The 21,466-nt window shown below is 47.6% G+C and overlaps 1 protein-coding gene across 1 annotated transcript; it reads left to right on the top strand.

Annotated features, from left to right (window-relative positions):
- Window positions 1-20,146: 20,146 nt before the first annotated feature.
- B3gnt3 (UDP-GlcNAc:betaGal beta-1,3-N-acetylglucosaminyltransferase 3) lies at window positions 20,147-21,362 on the top strand. Its single transcript, XM_057753050.1, has 2 exons — window positions 20,147-20,707; window positions 20,811-21,362. Exons 1-2 carry the CDS (start codon window positions 20,147-20,149, stop codon window positions 21,360-21,362), a joined length of 1,113 nt encoding a protein of 370 aa, XP_057609033.1.
- The last annotated feature ends 104 nt before the right edge of the window (window positions 21,363-21,466 follow it).

Genomic DNA, 21,466 nt, shown 5'->3' with positions numbered 1-21,466 from the left:
CTCAGAGATATGAAATCTGGCAGATGGATGTGTTCCAGTTTGTAGAATTTGGAAAATTAAAATATGTACACCATACCATTGACACCTACTCAGGTTTTCAGTGGGCACCTGCTTTGAGTTTAGAAAGGCTAATTCTGTAATCACACATTTATTAGAAGTTATGGCCATGATGGGTATACCTGCACAAATAAAGACAGAAAATGCCCCAGCATATGTCTCTAAGAAAATGAAACAGTTTTTCATTTACTGTAATATAACATATTACAGAAATTCCAAACAGTCCTACAGGTCAGGCTGTTATAGAAAGATCAAACTGAACTATAAAGGATATGTTAAATAAACAAAAGAGGATGATAAATGGCCCCCAAATAGATTGTATAATGCTTTATTAACATTGGATTTTCTTAACCTTAATGAGAAAGGAACAACAGCTGCAGAGAGACATTGGATAATAGAAGAAGAAATTTCTGAATTAAATCAGCCAGTGTACTTCAGGCATGTGTTGACCTCAGAATGAAAACCAGGAGATATCCTACATTGGGGAAGGGGGTTTCCTCTTGTTTCATGGGAGAATAAAAGTTATGGATACCATCACAATTAATAAAGATTAAGTTTGAAAAGGAGAAACCTCTTGATAAAGAGAAATGTCAGCTCACCCACAGAGGTAACAATCTTTCAGGTTATAAGGAAACCTCACAAGGGTTGGAGCAAGTTTCTGTTCTTGTCTTTGCAGAAAAATAGAAAATATTCATTTTCAAGAAGTCAAAAGATCTTGGACATCTAGATATACAAAGGAGAAAAAATAGTTACCCATAAATAATCACTGAGCCAAAAAAAAATCTGACTTATGATACCAATATTCTCTGCAGGGTAAAATTTCATTACCTAAGCATACATATTTCCTCACTTCTCAATATAAAGGTAGTTTCAACTCATTCGAAAATCAGAACTGGATGGGAAGTTCACTTGAACGCATTGGCACAGGAGACCACTTCCTAAATAGAACCCCAGTAGCACAGACACTGAGAGAAAGAATTAATAAATGGGACCTCCTGAAAATGAAAACTTCTGTAAAGCAAAGGATACAGTGAACAAGACAAAACAACGGCCTACAGAATGGGAAAGATCTTCACTAAGCCCACATCAGAGATCTTCAAAATATACAAAGAACTCAAGAAATTGGACACCAAAAGAACACAATAAAAAAAATGGAGTACAGACCTAAACAGAGAACTCTCAACAGAGGTATCTAAAATGGCTGAAAGACACTTAAGGAAATGTTCAACATCCTTAGTCATCAGAGAAATGCAAATCAAAACAACTCTGAGATTCCATCTCACACCTGTAAGAATGGCCAAGATCAAAAACACTGATGACAACTTATGCTGGAGAGGTTGTGGGGAAAAGGGAACACTTCTGCATTGCTGGTGGGAATGCAAGCTGGTACAACCCCTTTGGATGTCAGTGTGGCGATTTCTCAGAAAATTAGGAAACAACCTTCCTCAAGACCCAGTAATACCACTTTTGGGTATATATCCAAAGGATGTTCAATCGTGCCACAAGGACATGTGCTCAACTATGTTCATAGAAGCTTTGTTTGTCATAGCCAGAACCTAGAAACAACCTAAAAGCCCCTCAGTCAAAGAATGGATAAGAAAAATGTGGTACATTTACACAGTGGAGTACTACACAGCAGAAAAAAATAACAACAGCTTGAATTTTGCAGGAAAATGGATGGAGCTAGAAAACATTATTTTGAGCCGGGTGGTGGTGGCGCATGCCTTTAATCCCAGCACTTGGGAGGCAGAGGCAGGTGAATCTCTGTGAATTCGAGACCAGCCTGGTCTACAAGAGCTAGTTCCAGGACAGGTTCCAAAACCACAGAGAAACCCTGTCTTGAAAAAACCAAAAAAAAAAAAAAAAAAAAAAAAAAAGAAAGAAAAAAGAAAAGAAAAGAAAAAGAAAACATTATTTTGAGTGAGGAAACCCAGACACAGAAAGACAATTATCACATGTACTCACTCATAAGCGGTTTTTAAACATGAAGCAAAGAAAACCAGCCTACAAACCACAATCCCAGAGAACTTAGACAACAATGTGGACACTAAGAGAGACTTACATAGATCTAATCTACATGGGAAGTAGAAATTACAAAAAGACAAGATCTCCTGAGTAAATTGGGAGCATGGGGACTTTGGGGGAGGGTTGAAGGGGGAGGGGAGAGGCAGGGAGGGGAGCAGAGAAAAATGTAGAGCTCAATAAATATCAATAAAAATGACACACACACAAACAGAACTGGAAGCTGGGCAGTGGTGGCGCACTCCTTTAATCCCAACACTTGGAAGGCAGAGGTAGGTGGATTTCTGTGAGTTTAAGACCAGCCTGGTCTACAAGAGCTAGTTCCAGGATAGGCTCCAAAGCTACAGAGAAACCCTGTCTCAACCTCCCACCCAAATAAGTCAAAACTGGCTTTGGAGTTGGACAGTGACTTTCCATCTCTAAATCCAAGCATGTTGTTAAAAGAAAAAAAATCAGTGTTTCTCTTATTAGGAGAGCCACCTGGTGTGGCACAGAAAGGAGATAAAAATCTAGGGTCTAAGGTTATCAAAACTTTGCTTTTAAAAATTCTACTTTTCCCTACACCTATTTTTGACTCTGTGACACCTTTTTTGAATACATATCTATCGAAATTCAAACTTTCCACTTTGATATGAATAATGTTTAAGTTTTCCACAATAAACAGTAAAATTTCCTACAGTAATCTCTGAAATCTCCAGGAAGAAGATGGGGCCCCACAACAACAATTCCACCTGGATACTATGACGCAATTCAGCTGATAGCACCACTTTAAAATCAACTTTGGACTACAAACTGCTCAGAATAATTTCCAGGCGGATAGCTGAGATGATTCAGCCCATGTAGCCAGGGCTTTCTCATTATGCATAGTCTGGACAAAACTGACATGACTACCTCTCCCAGGACTTGACAATTAACCCAAATTTTTGTTTTCAGTATCCCTTAAAGATACTGCCACACCCAGACAGCAGAAAGTAAATTTTTAGAGGTTTATTTATTTATTTAGATTTGTTTATTTATTATGTATCCAAAATTCTGCCTCCATGTATGCCTGCAGGCCAGAAGATGGCACCGGATCTCATTATAGATGGTTGTGAGCCACCATGTGGTTGCTGGGAATTCAACTCAGGACCTCTGGAAGAGCAGCCAGTGCTCTTAACCTCTGAGCCATCTCTCCAGCCCGAGAAAGTAAATTTAAGAATATGACACCTGAGGAGCAAATCCAGTCCTGGAAGCCAACCCACTCCCGGGACACTGGCGGATCAGGACTGAGCCAGTGACCAGATCCAGAGTCAGTGATCTCCACTGGAACAGGTACAGGGAAGTAACTACTGAGCGAGTGAGCCAGAGCCAGAGACCCCTGAGGGTCCGAATGTGAATCTGGGACCTTCAAGGGAGTAAACCTAAGCCAGGACCCTTGTGGGTCTGGGCGGGAGTACAGGAACTCCGTGGAACTAGGCCTGAGCCAGTCTGGGTGTGAATCTAGGAACGCTGAGGGAGTAGGCAGGAGCCAGACATCTCGGAGGGGTCAGGTGTGAGTCTGGGTCCTCAGAGGGAGTAGGCCTGAACCAGGACCTCTGTGGATCCAGGCATTGGTCTGGGACATCAAAGGGAATAGGCAGGAACCTGGAACCTCTGTGGATTGAGAGCATGAGTCTGGAACCTCTGAGGGAGTAAGCAGGTCCTCTAAGGGTCCAGGAGCACCCAAGCCTGAGACCCCCGAGGCAGTAGACCAGAGTCAGAAACGTTTCCAGGTCCAATTCCAACCCAGAAACTTCTGCAGGAGGGAATCCAGACCAGGATGTACAGAATCAGGGCAAAGCTGGTAACCTAAGCCACATTTGCCCTGAGGCAAGGAAATCCACCTTGGGCAACAAATTCCACAGGAGTGGCTCTGAATGAGACTCCTAGGACAGAGAGAGCCTGAGGAAACAAGCTTCACAGGGAGCAGAAGCCTGGAGCAAATCAATCAAGTCCAGGGAGCCAACCCAGTCCCCTGTACCCTGGAGGATCAGGACTGAGTCAGTGATCTAACCCAGAGTCAGCAATTTCCACCAGAACAGGTCCAACTCCAAGCCAGGGACTTCTGCAGGAGGGGATCCAGACCAGGATGTACAGAATCAGGGCAAAGCTGGCAACCTGGGCCAAAGTAGGCCTGACACAGCAAACTGACACAGAGCAGAGCAAAACACAGGAGTGCTGAGCCATCTCCAGGAACAAGAGTGACCAACGGGGTAACTAGAACCGTGTTACTGACTGTACCACGAGGAACAACCATCTGAGCCTCGGATCCACTGGCACCTAGAAGATTAATCAACAGAATCTCAGACAGTCCAGACCACACCTATTAGAGGAAAAGATGAGTAGAAAAGGTAAGATCACATGCTACACCATAAAGAGCAACACAACACCAGTAAAACCCAAAGACCCTACAACAGCAAGACCTGAACAACCAAATATGGATGAACCAGAATAAAATGACCTAAAAAATAACTTCAAGAGAATGTTTGAAATTCTTAAAAATTAAATGAGAAATTTCCTTAAAGAAACCAAGGAAAAGACAAATAAAAACTTGGAAGACATCAGCAAATCTTAAAGAAAACCAAGAAAAAGAAATCAAACATATAAAAGAAACTATTCAAGACTAGAAAACAGAAATAGAAACAATAAAGAAAACACAAGCCAAAGGAATTATACAAACAGAAATCATGAGAAAAAGATCAGGAACTGTAGTGATGAGACAAGCAGGTCTGCTTTTCATCCTGCCCAGCTCCCGCACGGCTAGCTTAGCCCCAGAAATAATAACACAGAAACTGTATTCATTTAAACACTGCCTGGCCCATTATTTCTAGCCTCTTACTGGCTAATTCTCACATCTTGATTAACCCATTTCTAATAATCTGTGTAGCACCCCAAGGTGGTGGCTTACTGGGAAGATTCTAGCCTATGTCCATCTGGGGCCGGAGCTTCATGGCATCTGCCTGGCTCTGTTTCTTTCTCCCAGCATTCTGTTCAGTCTACTCCACCTATCTAATTCCTACCCTATCAAAAAGTCAAGGCAGTTTCTTTATTTAACCAATGAAAGTAACACATAGACAGATGACCCTCCTACATCAAGGAACCACAAACGCAAGCATGAACAGCAGAATACAGGAGATGGAAGAGAGAATCTCAAGCATTGAAGATACAATAGATGAAATAGACTCATCAGTTAAAGAAAACATTAAACCTAACAAAAGCTTAACCCAAATGGGACACCATGAAAAGGCCAAATCTTAGAATAATAGGTATAGAAGAAAAAGAAGATGTTCAGCTCAAAGGCACAGAAAATTTATCTAACAAAATCATAGAAGAAATTCCCTACCTAAAGAAAGATATGCCTGTGAAGATACAAGAAGCTTACAAAACACAAAAGACTGGATCAAAAAAAAAAAGTCCTCTTACCACATAATAATCAAAAGACTAACTATACAGAGTAAAGAAAGAATATTAATAGCTACAAAGGAAAAAGGTCAAGTAACATGAAGGCAGACCTATCTACCTTTCTATAGAATTACAACTGACATCTCAATGAAGACAATGAAATCCAGAAGGTTGTGGTCAAGCATTATGCAGACATTAAGAGACCATGGATGCCAGTCCAGACTACTATACCCAGCAAAACTGTCAATCACCATAGAAGGACAAAAGAAGATATTCCATGACAAAACCAGATTTCACTAATATCTCTCCACAAACCCAGCCCTACACAAAATACTAGAAGGAAAACTCTAACCCAAGGAAGTCGGCTACACCAACAAAAACACAGACAATTGATGATCTCATAGCAGCAAATCCCAAAGAAGAAAAAATGCACCAATTAACATGACCAACCATGAAAACTAAACAGGAGATAGCAATCACTGGTCATTAATATCTCTCTCTCTCTCTCTCTCTCTCTCTCTCTCTCTCTCTCTCTTTGTTGTATTTTTGAGACAGGGTTTCTTCATAGCTTTTTTTGTTCCTGTCCTGGAACTAGCTCTTGTAGACCAGGCTGGCCTCAAACTCACAGACATCCGCCTGCCTCTGCCTCCCGAGCACTGGGATTAAAGGTGTGCGCCACCACCGCCCGGCTTCATTAATATCTCTTAATATAAATGGACTCGACTCACCTATAAAAAGGCACAGGCTAACAGATTGCATACAAAAACAGAATCCATCCATTTTCTGCATACAAGAAACACATCTCAACCTCAAGAACAGACACCATCTCAGAGTAAAGGGTTGGGAGGAAAAAATATTCCAATCAAATAGACCTAGAAAACAAGTGGGTGTAACTATCCTAATATCTAACAAAATAGACTTCAAACTAAAATCAGTCAAAAGAGACAAAGAAGGTCATTCATGTTAGTCACAGGAAAAACTCCATCAAGAGGAAATCTCAATACTGAACATCTATGCCCCAAATACAAGGGCACCCTCATATGTCAAAGAAACACTTAGAGCTTAAATCACACATTAAACCCCACACACTAATAGTGGGAAAATTCAACATTCCACTTTCACCACTGGACAGGTCAATCACACAAAAAATGAACAGAGAAATAAGAGAACTAACAGATGTTATGACTCAAATGGACTTAACAGACATCTATAGAATATTCCATCCAAACAGAAAAGAATATACCTTCTTCTCAGCACCTCATGGAATCTTCTCAAAAATTGACCACATACTCAGAAACAAAACAAAACTCAACAAATACAAAAAAATTGGAACAACCCAATGTACCTTATCAGATAACCATGGTATAAAACCAGAAGTCAACAGCAATACTAATTCCAGAAAACCCACAAACACATGGAAATTAAACAATGCTCACCTGAATCACCAATGGGTCAAGGAAGAAATAAAGGGAGAAATTAAAGACTTCCTAAAATTCAATGAAAATGACCACACAACATACCAGAATTTATGGGACACAACGAAAGCAGTGTTAAGAGGAAAGTTCATAGCACTAAATGCCTATGTAAAGAAGCTGGAAAAATCCCACACTGTAACATGAGGGCCTGCTTGTGGGATTTCTGTCCTGCACAGTTCCCAGAGTCATTTGGTCCCCCAAAAAATCACACAGAGGCCTCCATAAGTTATAACTGATTGGCTCATTAGCTCAGGCTTCTTGTTAACTCTTTTTTTTTTTTTTTTTTTTTTTTTTTGGTTTTTTCGAGACAGGGTTTCTCTGTGGTTTTGGAGCCTGTCCTGGAACTAGCTCTTGTAGACCAGGCTGGTCTCGAACTTACAAAGATCTGCCTGCCTCTGCCTCCCAAGTAGGCTGGTCTCGAACTCACAAAGATCCGCCTGCCTCTGCCTCCCAAGTGCTGGGATTAAAGGCTTGTTAACTCTTATAATTTATATTAACCCATTATTCTTAACTACGTTAGCCATATGGCTCAGTATCTTTTTCAGTGGGCAGGTCACATCCTGCTTCTTCAGTGTCTGGGCAGGACTGGGGAGGAATGGGCTTCCTCCTTCCAAGAATTCTCCTCATCAAAAGTCTCCCAACCAAAAAAAAAAAAAAAGCCCAGGACTAGATGGTTTCAGCACAGAATTCTACAAGACCTTCAAAGGAGGACTAATACCAATACTTCTCAAATTATTCCACACAATAGAAACAGAAGGAACATTGCCAAACTCTTTTTATGAGGCTACATTTTTTTTTTTTTGCTTTTTTTGAGACAGGGTTTCTCTGTGGTTTTGGAGCCTGTCCTGGAACTAGCTCTTGTAGACCAGGCTGGTCTCAAATTCACAGAGATCTGCCTGCCTCTGCCTCCCAAGTGCTGGGATTAAAGGTGTGCACCACCACCGCCCGGCTATGAGGCTACAATTACCCTGATACCCAAACCACAGAAAGACATTTCTAAGAAAGAGAATTACATCTCACTCATGATCATTGATGCAAAAATACTAAATAAAATACTGGCAAATTGAATCCAAGAACACATCAGAACCATCATCCACCATGGTCAAGTCAGTTTTATCACACAGATGCAGGGATGGTTCAACATATGAAAATCTGTCAACATAATCCACCATATAAACAAACTGAAAAATAAAAACCACACGATCATCTCATTAGATCCCGAAAAAAAACTTTTGACAAAATACAATATCCCTTCATGATAAAGATCTTGGAGAGAGCAGGGATACAAGGAACATACCTAGACATAATTAAGGCAATATACAGCAAGCCAACAGCCAACATCAAACTAAATGGAGAGAAACTCGCAGCGATTCCACTGAAATCAGGAACAAGACAAGGTTGTCCACTCTCTCCATACCTATTCAGTATAGTTCTTGAGGTCCTAGCTAGAACAATAAAACACAAAAAGGAGATCAAGGGGATACAAATTGGAAAAGAAGAAGTCAAACTCTCACTGTTTGCTGATGATATGATAGCTTACATAAGTGACCCCAAAAATTCTACCAAGGAACTTCTACAACTCATAAACACTTTCAACAATGTAGCAGAATACAAGATTAACAAAAAAATCAGTAGCTCTCCTGTACACAGATAGATGATAAAAGGGCTGGGGAAGAAATCAAAGAATCAACACCCTTCACAATAGCCACAAATAGCATAAAAATATCTCGGAGTAACTCTAACCAAACAAGTGGAAGACTTGTATGACAAGAACTTTAAATCTTTGTCTTTTTTTTTTTTTTCGAGACAGGGTTTCTCTGTGGTTTTGGAGCCTGTCCTGGAACTAGCTCTGTAGACCAGGCTGGTCTCGAACTCACAGAGATCCGCCTGCCTCTGCCTCCCAAGTGCTGGGATTAAAGGCGTGCGCCACCACCGCCCGGCCAAGAACTTTAAATCTTTGAAGAAAGAAATTGAAAAAGACACCAGAAAGAGGAAAGATCTCCCATGCTCTTGGGTAGGCAGAATTAACACAGTAAAAATGGTAATCTTACCAAATCAATCTACAGATTCATTTCAATGCCCATCAAAATCCCAGCAAAATTCTTCAAAGACCTCGAAAGAACGGCACTCAACTTCATAAGGAAAAGCAAAAAACCCAGGATAGCCAAAACAATCCTGGGCAATAAAAGAACTTCTGGAGGCATCACAATCCCTGACTTCAAACTCTACTACAGAGCTACAGTACTGAAAACAGACTGATATTGGCATAAAAACAGACAGGAGGACCAATTGAACCAAATAGAAGACCCAGACATCAATCCTTGCATGTTCAAACACCTGATTTTTGACAAAGAAGCAAAAAAAAAAAATCAAATGGAAAAAAGAAAGCATATCTAACAAGTGGTGCTGGCATAACTGGATATTAACATGTAGAAGAATGAAAATTGACCCATATCTATCACCATGCACAAAACTCAAGTCCAAATGTATCAAAGATCTCAACATAAAGTCAGCCACACTGAATCTTATAGAAGAGAAAGTGGGAAGTACACTGGAATGCATTGGCACATGGAACCACTTCCTAAATATAACCCCAGCAGCACAGACACTGAGAGAAACAATTAATAAATGGGACCCCCTAAAGCTTAATTTTTTAAATTTTCTCTTTTTTTTTTGGTTTTTCAAGACAGGGTTTCTCTTTGGCTTTGGAGCATGTCCTGGAACTAGCTCTGTAGACCAGGCTGGTCTCGAACTCACAGAGATCCGCCTGCCTCTGCCTCTCAAGTTCTGGGATTAAAGGCGTGCGCCACCACCACCCAGCCCCCAAAGCTTAAAAGCTTCTGTAAAGCAAAGGACATGGTCAACAAGACAAAACAACAGCTTACAGAATGGGAAAAGATTTTCACTAACCCCACATTAGACAGAGGTATGATCTTCAAAATATACAAAGAACTCAAGAAATTGGACACCAAAAGAACACATAATCCAATAAAAAAAATGGAGTACAGACCTAAACAGAGAACTCTAAACAGAGGAATCTAAAATGGCTGAAAGACACTTAAGGAAATGTTCAGCATTCTTAGTCATCAGAGAAATGCAAATCAAAACAACTCTGAGATTCCATCTCACACCTGTAAGAATGGCCAAGATCAAAAACACTGAGGACAACTTATGCTGGAGAGGTTGTGGGGAAAAGGGAACACTTCTGCATTGCTGGTGGGAATGCAAGCTGGTACAACCCCTTTGGATGTCAGTGTGGCAATTTCTCAGAAAATTAGGAAACAACCTTCCTCAAGACCCAGTAATACCGCTTTTGGGTATATATCCAAAGGATGCTCAATCGTGCCACAAGGACATGTGCTCAACTATGTTCATAGCAGCTTTTTTTGTCATAGATAGAACCTGGAAAGAACCTAAATGCCCCTTGATCGAAGAATGGATAAGGAAAATGTGGTCCATTTACACAATGGAGTACTACACAGCAGAAAAAAATAACGACAGCTTGAATTTTGCAGGAAAATGGATGGAGCTAGAAAACATCATTTTGAGTGAGGAAACCCAGACACAGAAAGACAATTATCACATGTAGTCACTCATAGATGGTTTTTAAACATAAAGCAAAGAAAGCCATCTTACAAACCACAATCCCAGAGAACTTAGACAACAATGTGAACACTAAGAGAGACATACATGGATCTAATCTACATGGGAAGTAGAAAGTAGAAAAAGACAAGATCTCCTGAGTAAACTGGGAGCATGGGGACTTTTGGGGAGGGTTGAACAGGGGAGGGAAGAGGCGGGGGGGGCAGAGAAAAACGTAGAGCTCAATAAATATCAATTAAAAAGAAAAAAAACCAAATATGACACCCACATTACCAAGAGTTAGGGTGGGTGGTTTTTGTTTGTTCAATGGATTGTGGACTATTTTTCTTTTTTTTTAGGAGGCTAGTTACAAGTTATTATTGATAATGTTCAGGAAAAAACTAATCAAAGGAAATTAAGATTCAAGGTTCTTATTTTGCAAAGAAAAAAAGAGAATGTACAATAAGATTAAATTTTTTAGGACATGCTGTCTATATTTTGTACTCTTGTTCAAGGTATTGTACCCATACAACTCATTTAACAATGTAAAGCAAATTTCTAGTTTTTGAAAGTTATCATTACCAACTGTTTAGGATAATAAAGAAATACAGGCTAGTAATTAGTCACCTATTATAATTGAACTTACAGTACATTAGTTATGTTTTCAAGGTCAAACAAGGATATATTTTATAAAGACAGATCATCTTCAAACACTTCAGAGATCTACAGAATATGGCATTTAAGATGTTTTAATAACATTAGCTCCTTTCTATGACAAAGAGGCATGTCTGGCAGCACCAATCTACTTCAGAGAAGAATGCCTCTTAGAGTTTTACTTTCTTTGTGGCAAAAGGGAGCCACAGAGCAGGAAAATGTCCTTACTGCGACTGCTGACCGTGTGCTGTCCTAACTGGACAAGCAGGACAGAAAACAAAGTGACTGCCAGACATTGTCAAGGCAAGGAGGGACAGCCCTTAGAATATCCTGCTTCACAGAAAAGTCTGTCAGATATGCTAGGCCTGTAGGCCTAAGATGGATGCCCCAACATTGCAGAGGAACTTTGGGTGATGGTCCAGGCAGCCATCTGTTTCTGTCATTCCTTACATTTTTTGGAAGTTCCTTGCTTTCACTTCCTGCTTACTAAGTTAATATTATTTCTTTATTGGGTCTCTGAGGGAACTGAAGATTTGTTATAGCTATGGTTTGCTGGACACAGAAAGCAAGTTACGATAGAATGTAAATTAGATATAAGACTTTGGATTCACCAAGATAAGATAGATATGGAGTATTTTCTCTGAATTTATCAATTGTTAACTGACTAGACATTGTTGATATATTGCCTTATAGATTGTATACAGTCATTGTATTTATTGTATATACTTTTCTTATATTAGTTATAGCTTTCTTTTTATTTTAGACAAAAAGGGAAGTGTAGTAATATTTCATTGTATTTTAATAAGTAAAGCTTGCCTGAAGATCAGAGAGTCAGCCTTACAGACCGGGCAGTGGTGACACACACCTTTAATCCCAGCCCTAGAGAGAAATATAAAACGGGAGGAGACAGTTCTCATTCTGAGGATTCCTGGAGGCAGGATCGCCATTTCGGACTGAGGCAGAGGTAAGAGCCAGTGGCTGGCTATTTTATTTTTCTGATCTTCGGGCTGAACCCCAATTTCTGTCTCTGGGTTTTTATTAATCGCACTACACCTACAGGCCAGGAGGGCTTTGATGGACTCCCGCCTTAGACTGCCTGTCTGCACGGGTCGGTCAGGATTTGTGAGGAGGCTGTGCATGTGACGTACGCAGAAGGGAAGAGTGGATGGGATCCAAGTCAGGAGTGACTCCAGCTTTCTGGGGTGGGGAACAGGTCCATCTTGAGTCTCAAAGGACATGTGGGGACCTCTGATTACACCTTGTGTCTCTGAGGATCCTTGACCAAGCCTGGACCTCAGATCCAGAACCTAGAAGCTGGGGGTGTGGCTCAGAGGTGAAGTTACAGCCTAAAATCCTCCAATGAGGGGTTGGGGCATGAATCAGGGGTGGATCCCCATCTTAGAATCCCCAGTGAGGTCCTGGGGGCGTGGCTCAGGGTGGATCCTGGCCTAGAATCCTCCAGTGAGGAGTTGGGGGCGTGGCTCAGAGGCGGAGCCTCTGCCTAGACTTCTCCAGTGAGGAGCTGAAAGCAGGACTGAGGGTTGGAGTCCCTGCCTCGTTGGTGTGGGAACTCCTCCTATCTATGTGATGCTTTTGTTGGTTAATGAATAAATCTGTTTTGGCCAGTGGCTTAGCAGAATAGGACAAGGCAGGAGTTCCAAGCAGATAGAGGAGGAGAGAGTAGGCAGAGTCAAGGAGACACCATGTAGCCCCACCGGAGACAGACTCCTGATGGAACTTTACCCACACAGCCACGTGACTATACACAGATCAATAGAAATGGGTTGATTTAAGATATAAGGGGCTGGAGAGATGGCTCAGAGGTTAAGAGCACTGGCTGTTTTTCCAGAAGTCCTGAGCTCAATTCTCAGCAACTGCATGGTGGCTCACAGTCATCTATAATGAGATCTGGTGCCCTCTTCTAGCCTGCAGGGATACATGTAGACAGATACTGTATACATAATAAATAAATAAACCTTTTTTTTTAAAAAAAAAAGATATGAGTTAGCCAGAAATAGGCTTAAACTGTTGGCCAAACAGTGTTGCAAATAATATAGTTTCTGTGTGATTATTTCACGGTCTGGGCAGCCAGGAACAAACAAGCAGCCTCCACCAACACCTGGTGTTATAAACAAGAAAAGGTAGACTTTGTTCTGAAACCCTCTGGTTCTCTGACCTTCCCATTGTGGTCTGCTGAGAGGGTCTGGGTTTCTGAGTTCTATCCTGTAAATTGTGCCCACTTCCCTGCCTCTGGAAAGTGGGACCCAGCAGGTGTTCTCTCCCCTCACATGTGCATGTGGATTGGTGGCTGGTCCCTGTTTTCACCTCTACAGGTGCTACGTGGCAGTTACCGTCAGCATCCCAGCATATGGTTGATCTGCCCTTGCCTCCCTGCCCATCTGATAAGTGCTGAGAACACGGCACCTCCTGGTAGCTTGAATTTGCTTTCCTTGGGGTACAGGAAGGTAGGGCACCTTTAAAAACACAAGAGGCCTTTTTCTCAGATCTGACTTCCTTCACCCGGCCTCCCGGAGCCCTGGGGAGACAGGTACTTATCTTAGGAGGGTGCGTCTCAGCAGCAGGGCAGGGCCCTGGGTGGGGTGTCATTACCTGTTTATGGCGTTGTGGTCACTTGCACCTGAGTGATTCCAAAACCTCAACTATGCAGAGAGTGACCATTTGAAGGCAGTGGGTGGCTGAGCCACTGGCATTCCGTCAGGGGCCAGGGGACGTGTTCTCAAGTGCACGGAACTGAAGGGCAGAAAATAAACCTTTCCCAGGGCAACGGCGCAGCAGCGCTTGGCACTGTGGGCGTAGGCAGCCTCACCTCGTGTATTTCTAGAGAATTACTCCCTCCCAAAACCCCCCTCCCCAGCCCTGGCAGCCCCCATCAGCTCCTTGTCTGTGGATTTCCCTGCCCTGTGAATTTCCTGTGAGCCCAGTGCACACAGTTGGGACATTTGTGTTGGCTGCTGTCACTCAGCAACATGTCCCCCTACGGAGGCTTCATTCCTCTTCATGACCAACCAATATTCCAGCACGTGGGCAGACCACAGCGTTGCAAGTGGGGCTGCAACGACCTCCAGATGCAGGGCTGACCACTTGTTTTGAATTCTCTGGGGACTGCCACTCAGGGAGGGATCACTGTGTCATGTGACACTTGATTCTGTAAGTCTGTCTACTGCATACTGGTCCAGGAAGCCAGCCTCAGGAGGATTCAGTTTTTAGTTTACGGACTTAATTCCTCTTCCTCAGCAGGCTACTAGGACCCCAAACTCAAGAGTTAGGACCTACAGGTTTTGTGGGTAACTACGGAAGAGAACAGGTTACGTGAGTCTGGTATTTAAGAGTCAAGGGGGCCCAGGCAGTGGTGGCGCACGCCTTTAAAACCCAGCACTAGGGAGGCAGAGGCAGGCGGATCTTTGTGAGTTCGAGGCCAGCCCAGCCTGGTCTACAAGCGCTAGTTCCAGGACAGGCTACAAAGCTACAGAGAAACCCTGTCTCGAGGGGGAAAAAAAAAAGTCAGAGGGCCTATCAAAAGGTTTTAGGGTTCTGGAATCCTCTAGGTTTCTGGGGTCTCTCTTCCCAGTCGAATGTGTCTTTATGCAGCGGGGGCTGGGCTGCTGATGGGGGCTGCAGAGGGGTGGCTGCAGCAGCGGCTGAGCTGCGGAGGGGGCTGCAGCAGCGGCTGAGTTGCGGAGGGGGGTTGCAGACGGAGACTGCAAGACAGATGTGGCTTCTACAGTACAGCGCTGGGGAGCCCTTGCTCCCTCACAGTGGGGTGGGTGAAGGGAAAGGGAGGCTCTAAGCGAAGGAGGGGAGGTACCACAGAACTGGTGGGAGGATGGATGGGGACAGGAAAGGTCGCTGCGGAGAACAGGATGGGGAGGGTGGGGTCAAGGAGTCAGAGAGAGGGCGCGGAAACAGCCGAGGGGGACTTTCCCCTTGGTCAGTAGGCAGCTCGTGGGGCTGGAGAAAGGAGCCCACAGCGAGGGCGGAAAGGAGGGGGAAGGAGAGAAGCCAAGAGCCAGGGCGGGGCGGTCGGTCAGGTGGAAACCATTCTTCCTCCCCCGGCTGTCCCGAGCTGGCTCCCACGGTGAGTGCGGGTGTACTGGGGGCCGTGGGGGGCTGGGGGTCTACGGCGGCCCCGACAAGACTCTCTGCGCGTCCTTAACTGCGAGCTACTGACCGCTCCGGCCCAGGGGCCCCGGGGACGAGCCATATTCCAGGGTCAGGTGCCAGCGCTTCTCGCCAGTTCGTGTCCGCATCGCCTAGTGGCTCTGACCCTGACTCGGTTTCCCGTTTGTGTCTGTGATGTTTCCAGGTGTTCGGAATCTTTGTCCTCACGCCGACACCGGGGAAGCTCGGATGAGAAGCATTGGATCTCCAAGCCTCAGTTTCCCCCTGTTGGCATGAGGCTGCGGTGAAGGTGATCTGCGAGGCAGGCGCAGTGGCCACTAAGTGGGAAGTCGTCTATCACCATAGAAAAAGTAAGAGAGTTCGTGTTGCTAGCCAAGGTTCGGACGCTTTGAGCGTAATTTACCTTCTTTTCTCTTCCTTTATTCCTTTCCTTTCTGAGACTGGCTTTGAACCTTCTTTCCTCGGCCTCTCGAGAGCTGGGTCTGGACCCCGTTTTACTTCTTCAGCTTGGCTTGTTGTTGTCAGGAGAGGGAGGTGTGGCTGAGGGAAGACGCTAGTTGGTCTCCTTCTGGCTCCAGTGTTTGCGCAGCCAGGCCAAGGCCGGATCCCCTCCCTTCCAGAGCACTTCCCTCCTTGGCTTAGGCTGTGCGGACCCTAGGGGGCCTCCGGGGACTACTCTGTGTCCAGAGGTCCGGAGTCCCACAGGCCCCGCTCTCGGCTGGGCATCCAGCTCAGTGCCCCCCCTTGCGGGAAGCTAACTCGGTCGATCCCAGTGCTGGCCGACCCCCTGTCTCGACCCCCAGGCCCCTGAGCTCGGCCCCTGTATTTGTATTTGCTTGAATCTTGATTACTTGGCTCTTTTGTCTGTGACATTTATCTCTGAGAAAATTAACGTGATTATTGTAATCCTGATGTAAATGCCACCAGAAGAAGTCTATTGCATGGATGGGACCCACCTGGAGGGGTGGGGACTCAGAGTGACCCTAGATGGGACCCCAGATGGGACCCTGTGAGGCTGCTGTGAAGCCGAGCCTTGCTTTCTGGAAGGGGTGAGGATCCAGGCCTCCCCTCCCCAGCCTCAGTTTCCCCATCTGGGCTGATGGTCTGGGATCCTGGCTCCTTTCTTCCCTAATCCGGAAGAGGGAAGCGGCGCCCTTTCGGCGCCCTTTCGTGAATCACTTGGGTGGCTCGCGGAAGCTTGCAACGTGCAGCGCTGGGGCAACCTGGTCACCATGTGGACCTGGGGCGAGGCTTTCCATAGCTTTATCTTTATAGAAAGTCTCTTTTTGTTTATAAAAGTTAGGCCCCTCTCCTTGTAAAGAGAAACTTGTCAACGTTAAGGGAAGGCAAACTGGTACAATCCCGAGAGGAACCTCACTGGGGTCGGGGCTGGTACAGTTCGCCCTGCCCAGCCTTGGGTGGTGGCCGCGGGCACGTGTCTGTCAGCTGGAAACCGAGGCTGACCATTGGACCCAGATGGGAACCTTCCCGAAGCTTCAACCTGCTCTACACCCGCAGTCTGTGGGAGAATATCCCAGAGGTGTCCGCAGAGGTCCAGACATCCATCCCAAAGAGGTTCTCAGATCCTCGGTGTGACACCCTCCGCAGCTCCCACGGCCTCATACATAGTGATATTTTATTTGGGCATTAGTAAATAAAGCTTCCTAAAGATTAGAGTGTAGAGCCAAGCCACTAGAATTCCAGGACTCAAAGGCACCCTTGACTACCGGAGAGTGAGTCAGGGTAAGAAGAGAAACAGCTCACACCTTTGATCCCAGCACTAATGGGAACCTGAGGTCGGAGTTCAGTGCAGTCTCAGGGGCACTCTGAGGTTTAGTGGAGAGCACTGCCATCTATAGTCACACCTAGCGTCGCCCCGTGTTTGTCTGAGCTCTCTATTGGCTGATGCTTTGCTTGTCTGATTTTCAACTTGAACCCCAATATCTGTCTCTGGGTTTTCATTATTCGTGCCACACTCATAGGCTTCTCCGTGTAGCCCTGGCTGCCCTGGCAGTCTCTCTGTGGACCAGGCTGGCCTTGAAATCCGCCAGCCTCTGCCTCCCCCGGGATTAAAGGTTTGCGCCACCAATGCAGTGGGGGAAGGGCAGTGAGTGAATCCTGTGCCCAGCAAATGCTACTCAGGGGCTCCACCCTGAGCCCCGCCCCAGCCCCTCACTGGGGATCCTAGGCCTTCCCTGCAGCCTGCTCCTTCTTTTCCCTCCTGTCCTCCTGGGCCCCTCCTCTCCTGCTGCTACTTGAAGCTGTTTCTGTTTCAGTTTCAGCATGGATGTGGCAGTCACCACAGGGACCGCTTTTTCCTCAGTCTCCCCCCCCACCTCTGTTGGTGGGAACAGGACACTGCTCTGGGCTCCAGGCCTGGGGACCGCCGGAATTCCTGCGCCTTGCTGGTGGTGGGCAACAGCGCGCACGCGCGGTGCTTCACCCACGCACCCAGGTCCCTTACTGGGGTTTGTGTCCCACAGGGTCCTTCAAGCCCCAGATGCCACCTCTCTCGCCTTGAGTCCCCTACATCCCCCACCCCCCGCGTGCGGGTCGGTTTCCATCTAGGTCCTCAGACTTGGTGACAAGCCCCTTTACCCGCTGAGTCCTCCCCAGGCCACTCTCTTCCCTCTCAGGTTTAACCTCAGGCTGGGGTGGGCAGATCTCGTGAGTTCAAGGCTAGCCTGGGCTACACTGTGAGCTGCTGTCAATGCAGATATGTACTCAGGGCCGCTGCGGATGACAGGTGACCCTGGTTCTGTTCCCAGTGCACTCACACAGAGCTGCCTAAATCACTTCCTCTCACCCCCAATTTTTCTCCCCACCCTGTACGAGGCCCCCGCCCAGCTCTTTCACCAGGACCTCCCTCTGTGTCCTCTGAGCTGTGTCTGCCTTACCTCTGTGTGACCCCACATCATTTTCTGCCCTCAGCTCAGGGTCCCTGCTGCCCCAACCCTTGGCTCCACGGGCAACTCCCACATTCAGGCAGCTGCTGTCAGGGACTGAGATTGAACCAGGTCATGTCCCTCTGTGGTTTGTCTGTGGTCTACCCTGACACCTGAATGGCCTTCGTTGAACTACTGTGCATCCTTCAAAGCCACAGCCTCGGTGTCCCAGTCCCATTTACTAGGTAGCTGCCTTCTCTCTGTGGGACCCTGGATGTCAGGGTCTTCTCCAGGATTAAGGTGTCTCAGCTTCTGGGCACCCACGCACAGAGTTGTTGATGAGATGAGGAAAAATATCTTATTTATTTATTTATTTATTTCTGAGACAGAGGCTCAGTTTGTAGTCCAGGCTGTCCTGGAACTCATCGTGTAGACCAGGCTCACCTTGAACTCATGAAGATCCTCCTGCCCCTGCCTCCCTAGTGCTAGGATTAAAGGCATGAGCCACCATGCATTCCTGGCATGTTTGAGTTTTTAACAGGAGTTTGGGTGGCTTGGCAAAATCTGAAGATCTCATTCATGTTAACAGAGGTCTAGCCTGGGCGTTGATAGAGGTCTAGCCTGGGCGTTGATAGAGGTCTAGCCTGGGTGTTGATAGAGGTCTAGCCTGGGCAGGAGGAATCTTCCCTGACTGACTGAAGCTGCTCTAACTTCAGGAAAAGCCTGAGAGCCCCATTGTATCCATTAGGCGAATGAATGAATGAATGAACTAATGACGCATTTCAAACCCATGGGAATCATGGGGCAGGGTCTGGCTGCTGTGCAGGGACCTGTCCGTCAAGATCAGCTGAATGGCAGCTAACAAAACCTCCCTGTGCAAATCAGTAGCAGTAGCAGGCTAAGGTCCTGAGGCCTCCGGCACTTTTCCTGGGGTCCATCTTGTTTGACTTGGAGGTTCAGATCCATGGTACAGAGCCAGAGGCCGGCCTGGTCCAGGCAGTAGCGGGTGGGTTTGCTTGAAGCCTATACAGTCTCAAGGACACTTGTTAACCCCCACATTGTTCCAGGGTCTGTGGAGGAGTTCCAGGACTGCCTGGTGCAGCGCGGTATCTGATACCAAGGTAAGAGTTTCAACAGTCATTCAACAAAGACTTGTTGCTGGAAATGCTTTGTGTGCGGTGACACAGGGGGCAGTGCGGGAGGCTCCAAGGTCAGGGCACAAAGCCAGGGTGTGTGCGCCTGTTCAGTGAAGGAGGAAGTCCATCCGTGAGTCTGCTCGGAGCGGTACCGGAAGACAACCGTGCTCAGGGTTCCGAGTCCTCAGGGGCTTGTAGGCTGAGCCCTGCGGCCAGGGAGGAGAGCCCTGCGGCCAGGGAGGAGAGCCAGGCCTGGTGACACCTGCCAACACCCCCCCCCCCCCCCCCCCCCCGCCACACACACACACTCAGGACGCAAGGGCAGGGGGTGGCAGCTCAAGGCCATCCTCGGCTACACAGCCAGTTTGAGGCCAGCCTGAGCTACACGACTCTGTCAGTGGGGAATAAAGTTTCCTGAAATCGAGACCATGTGAACTGGGGTTCTGACGGATTTGTAAGAGTTTACCACAAACATCAAATGCTTTCTGCCTTGGCCTCTCGCCCACCTCATGCTGGGCGGGGACAGGGCCTGGAAGTGCCAGGGCACAGAAGGGTCAATGAAAATGCCTGGGACACGGACCATTCAAAATGGGTCTGAGGAGGGTGGGAGATTGCCAAGGGAGACAGCTGGGGACAAGGCTCCGTGAGGACCTGGTCTGGGTTCGAGTCCAACGACAATCAATACTGGTAGGGGAGGGCGAGGAAGACTGAGCGTTCGTGTCTGTCCACCCTGGGTCCACAGCTCCCATGACCTTGCTTTAGGCCTCCCGACGCCATGCGGATGCCCTGGCCGCGCCCCGGCGTGATCCTCGTCCTGGCCATGGCTGCCATCTCCCTGCTGCTCCTGTCTCACGTGTCGCCGCCCGGCTGCCCCGCCCTGGAGAGGCCCGCGGAGCCCCAGGAGGTCGCCACGTGGCCCCCGAACCCTCCGCGCGCGGCCTCCGCCCCGTGCCTGGCCAACCTGTCGGTGGCCGAGCACCCGGACTTCAGCGAGCTGCCCGCGCACGTGCGCGACTTCCTGCTGTACCGACACTGCCGCGACTTCCCGCTGCTGCGGGAGCCGCCGGCCGCCAAGTGCGCGAGGCCCGTGTTCCTGCTGCTCGCCATCAAGTCGTCGCCGGCCAACTATGGTCGCCGCCAGGTGCTGCGCCGCACGTGGGCGCAGGAGCGACAGGTGCACGGGGCGCCACTGCGCCGCCTCTTCCTCGTGGGCAGCGACCGCGACCCGCGAGAGGCGCGCAAGTTCAGCCGGCTGCTGGAGCTGGAGGCGCGGGAGTACGGCGACATCGTGCAGTGGGACTTCCACGACTCCTTCTTCAACCTCACGCTTAAGCAGGTGGGCGAGGGAAGTGGGGTTCTGCAGTATGCGTGAGAGGCCCACGCAGGGAAGGGGGCCCGGGGAACCCCGCCAGCCCACGTGTCCCCCGCTCCACCCGCAGGTCCTCTTCCTGGAGTGGCAGCGGACTCGCTGCCCCGACGCCAGCTTCGTGCTCAACGGGGACGACGACGTCTTTGCGAACACGGACAACATGGTCACCTACCTGCAGGGCCGCGACCCGGACCGCCACCTCTTCGTGGGCCACCTGATCCAGAACGTGGGCCCTATCCGCTTGCCCTGGAGCAAGTACTTCGTGCCCAAGCTGGTGACTCCGGACGAGAGCTACCCGCCCTACTGTGGCGGCGGCGGCTTCCTGCTATCGCGCTTCACGGCAGTCGCGCTGTTTCGCGCAGCGCGCGACCTCCCGATCTTCCCCATCGACGACGTGTTCCTGGGCATGTGTCTGCAGCAGCAGGGCCTGGAGCCCGCTTCGCACAACGGGGTGCGCACGGCGGGGGTGCGCGCCCCCAGTCCCCGCCTGTCCTCCTTCGACCCCTGCTTCTACCGGGGGCTGCTCCTCGTGCACCGCTTCCTGCCCTTCGAGACGCTGCTGATGTGGGACGCGCTGAGCCAGCCCCAGCTCTCCTGCGGCAAGCAGAGCGCGGTCTCCTGAGACGCTGGGGTGGTCAGCACCCCCCCCCCCCGCCCCGGTTCCTGTCCCCACCCTCGTGCGGTGTCAGGGCAGGTCTGAGGAGCCGGCGTAAGCTTCAAAACCCT

The sequence above is a fragment of the Chionomys nivalis genome, chromosome 20, assembly GCF_950005125.1.
Source record: "Chionomys nivalis chromosome 20, mChiNiv1.1, whole genome shotgun sequence".
In the NCBI taxonomy this organism is placed as follows: domain Eukaryota; kingdom Metazoa; phylum Chordata; class Mammalia; order Rodentia; family Cricetidae; genus Chionomys; species Chionomys nivalis.
This window is presented reverse-complemented; position numbering and strand designations above follow the sequence as displayed.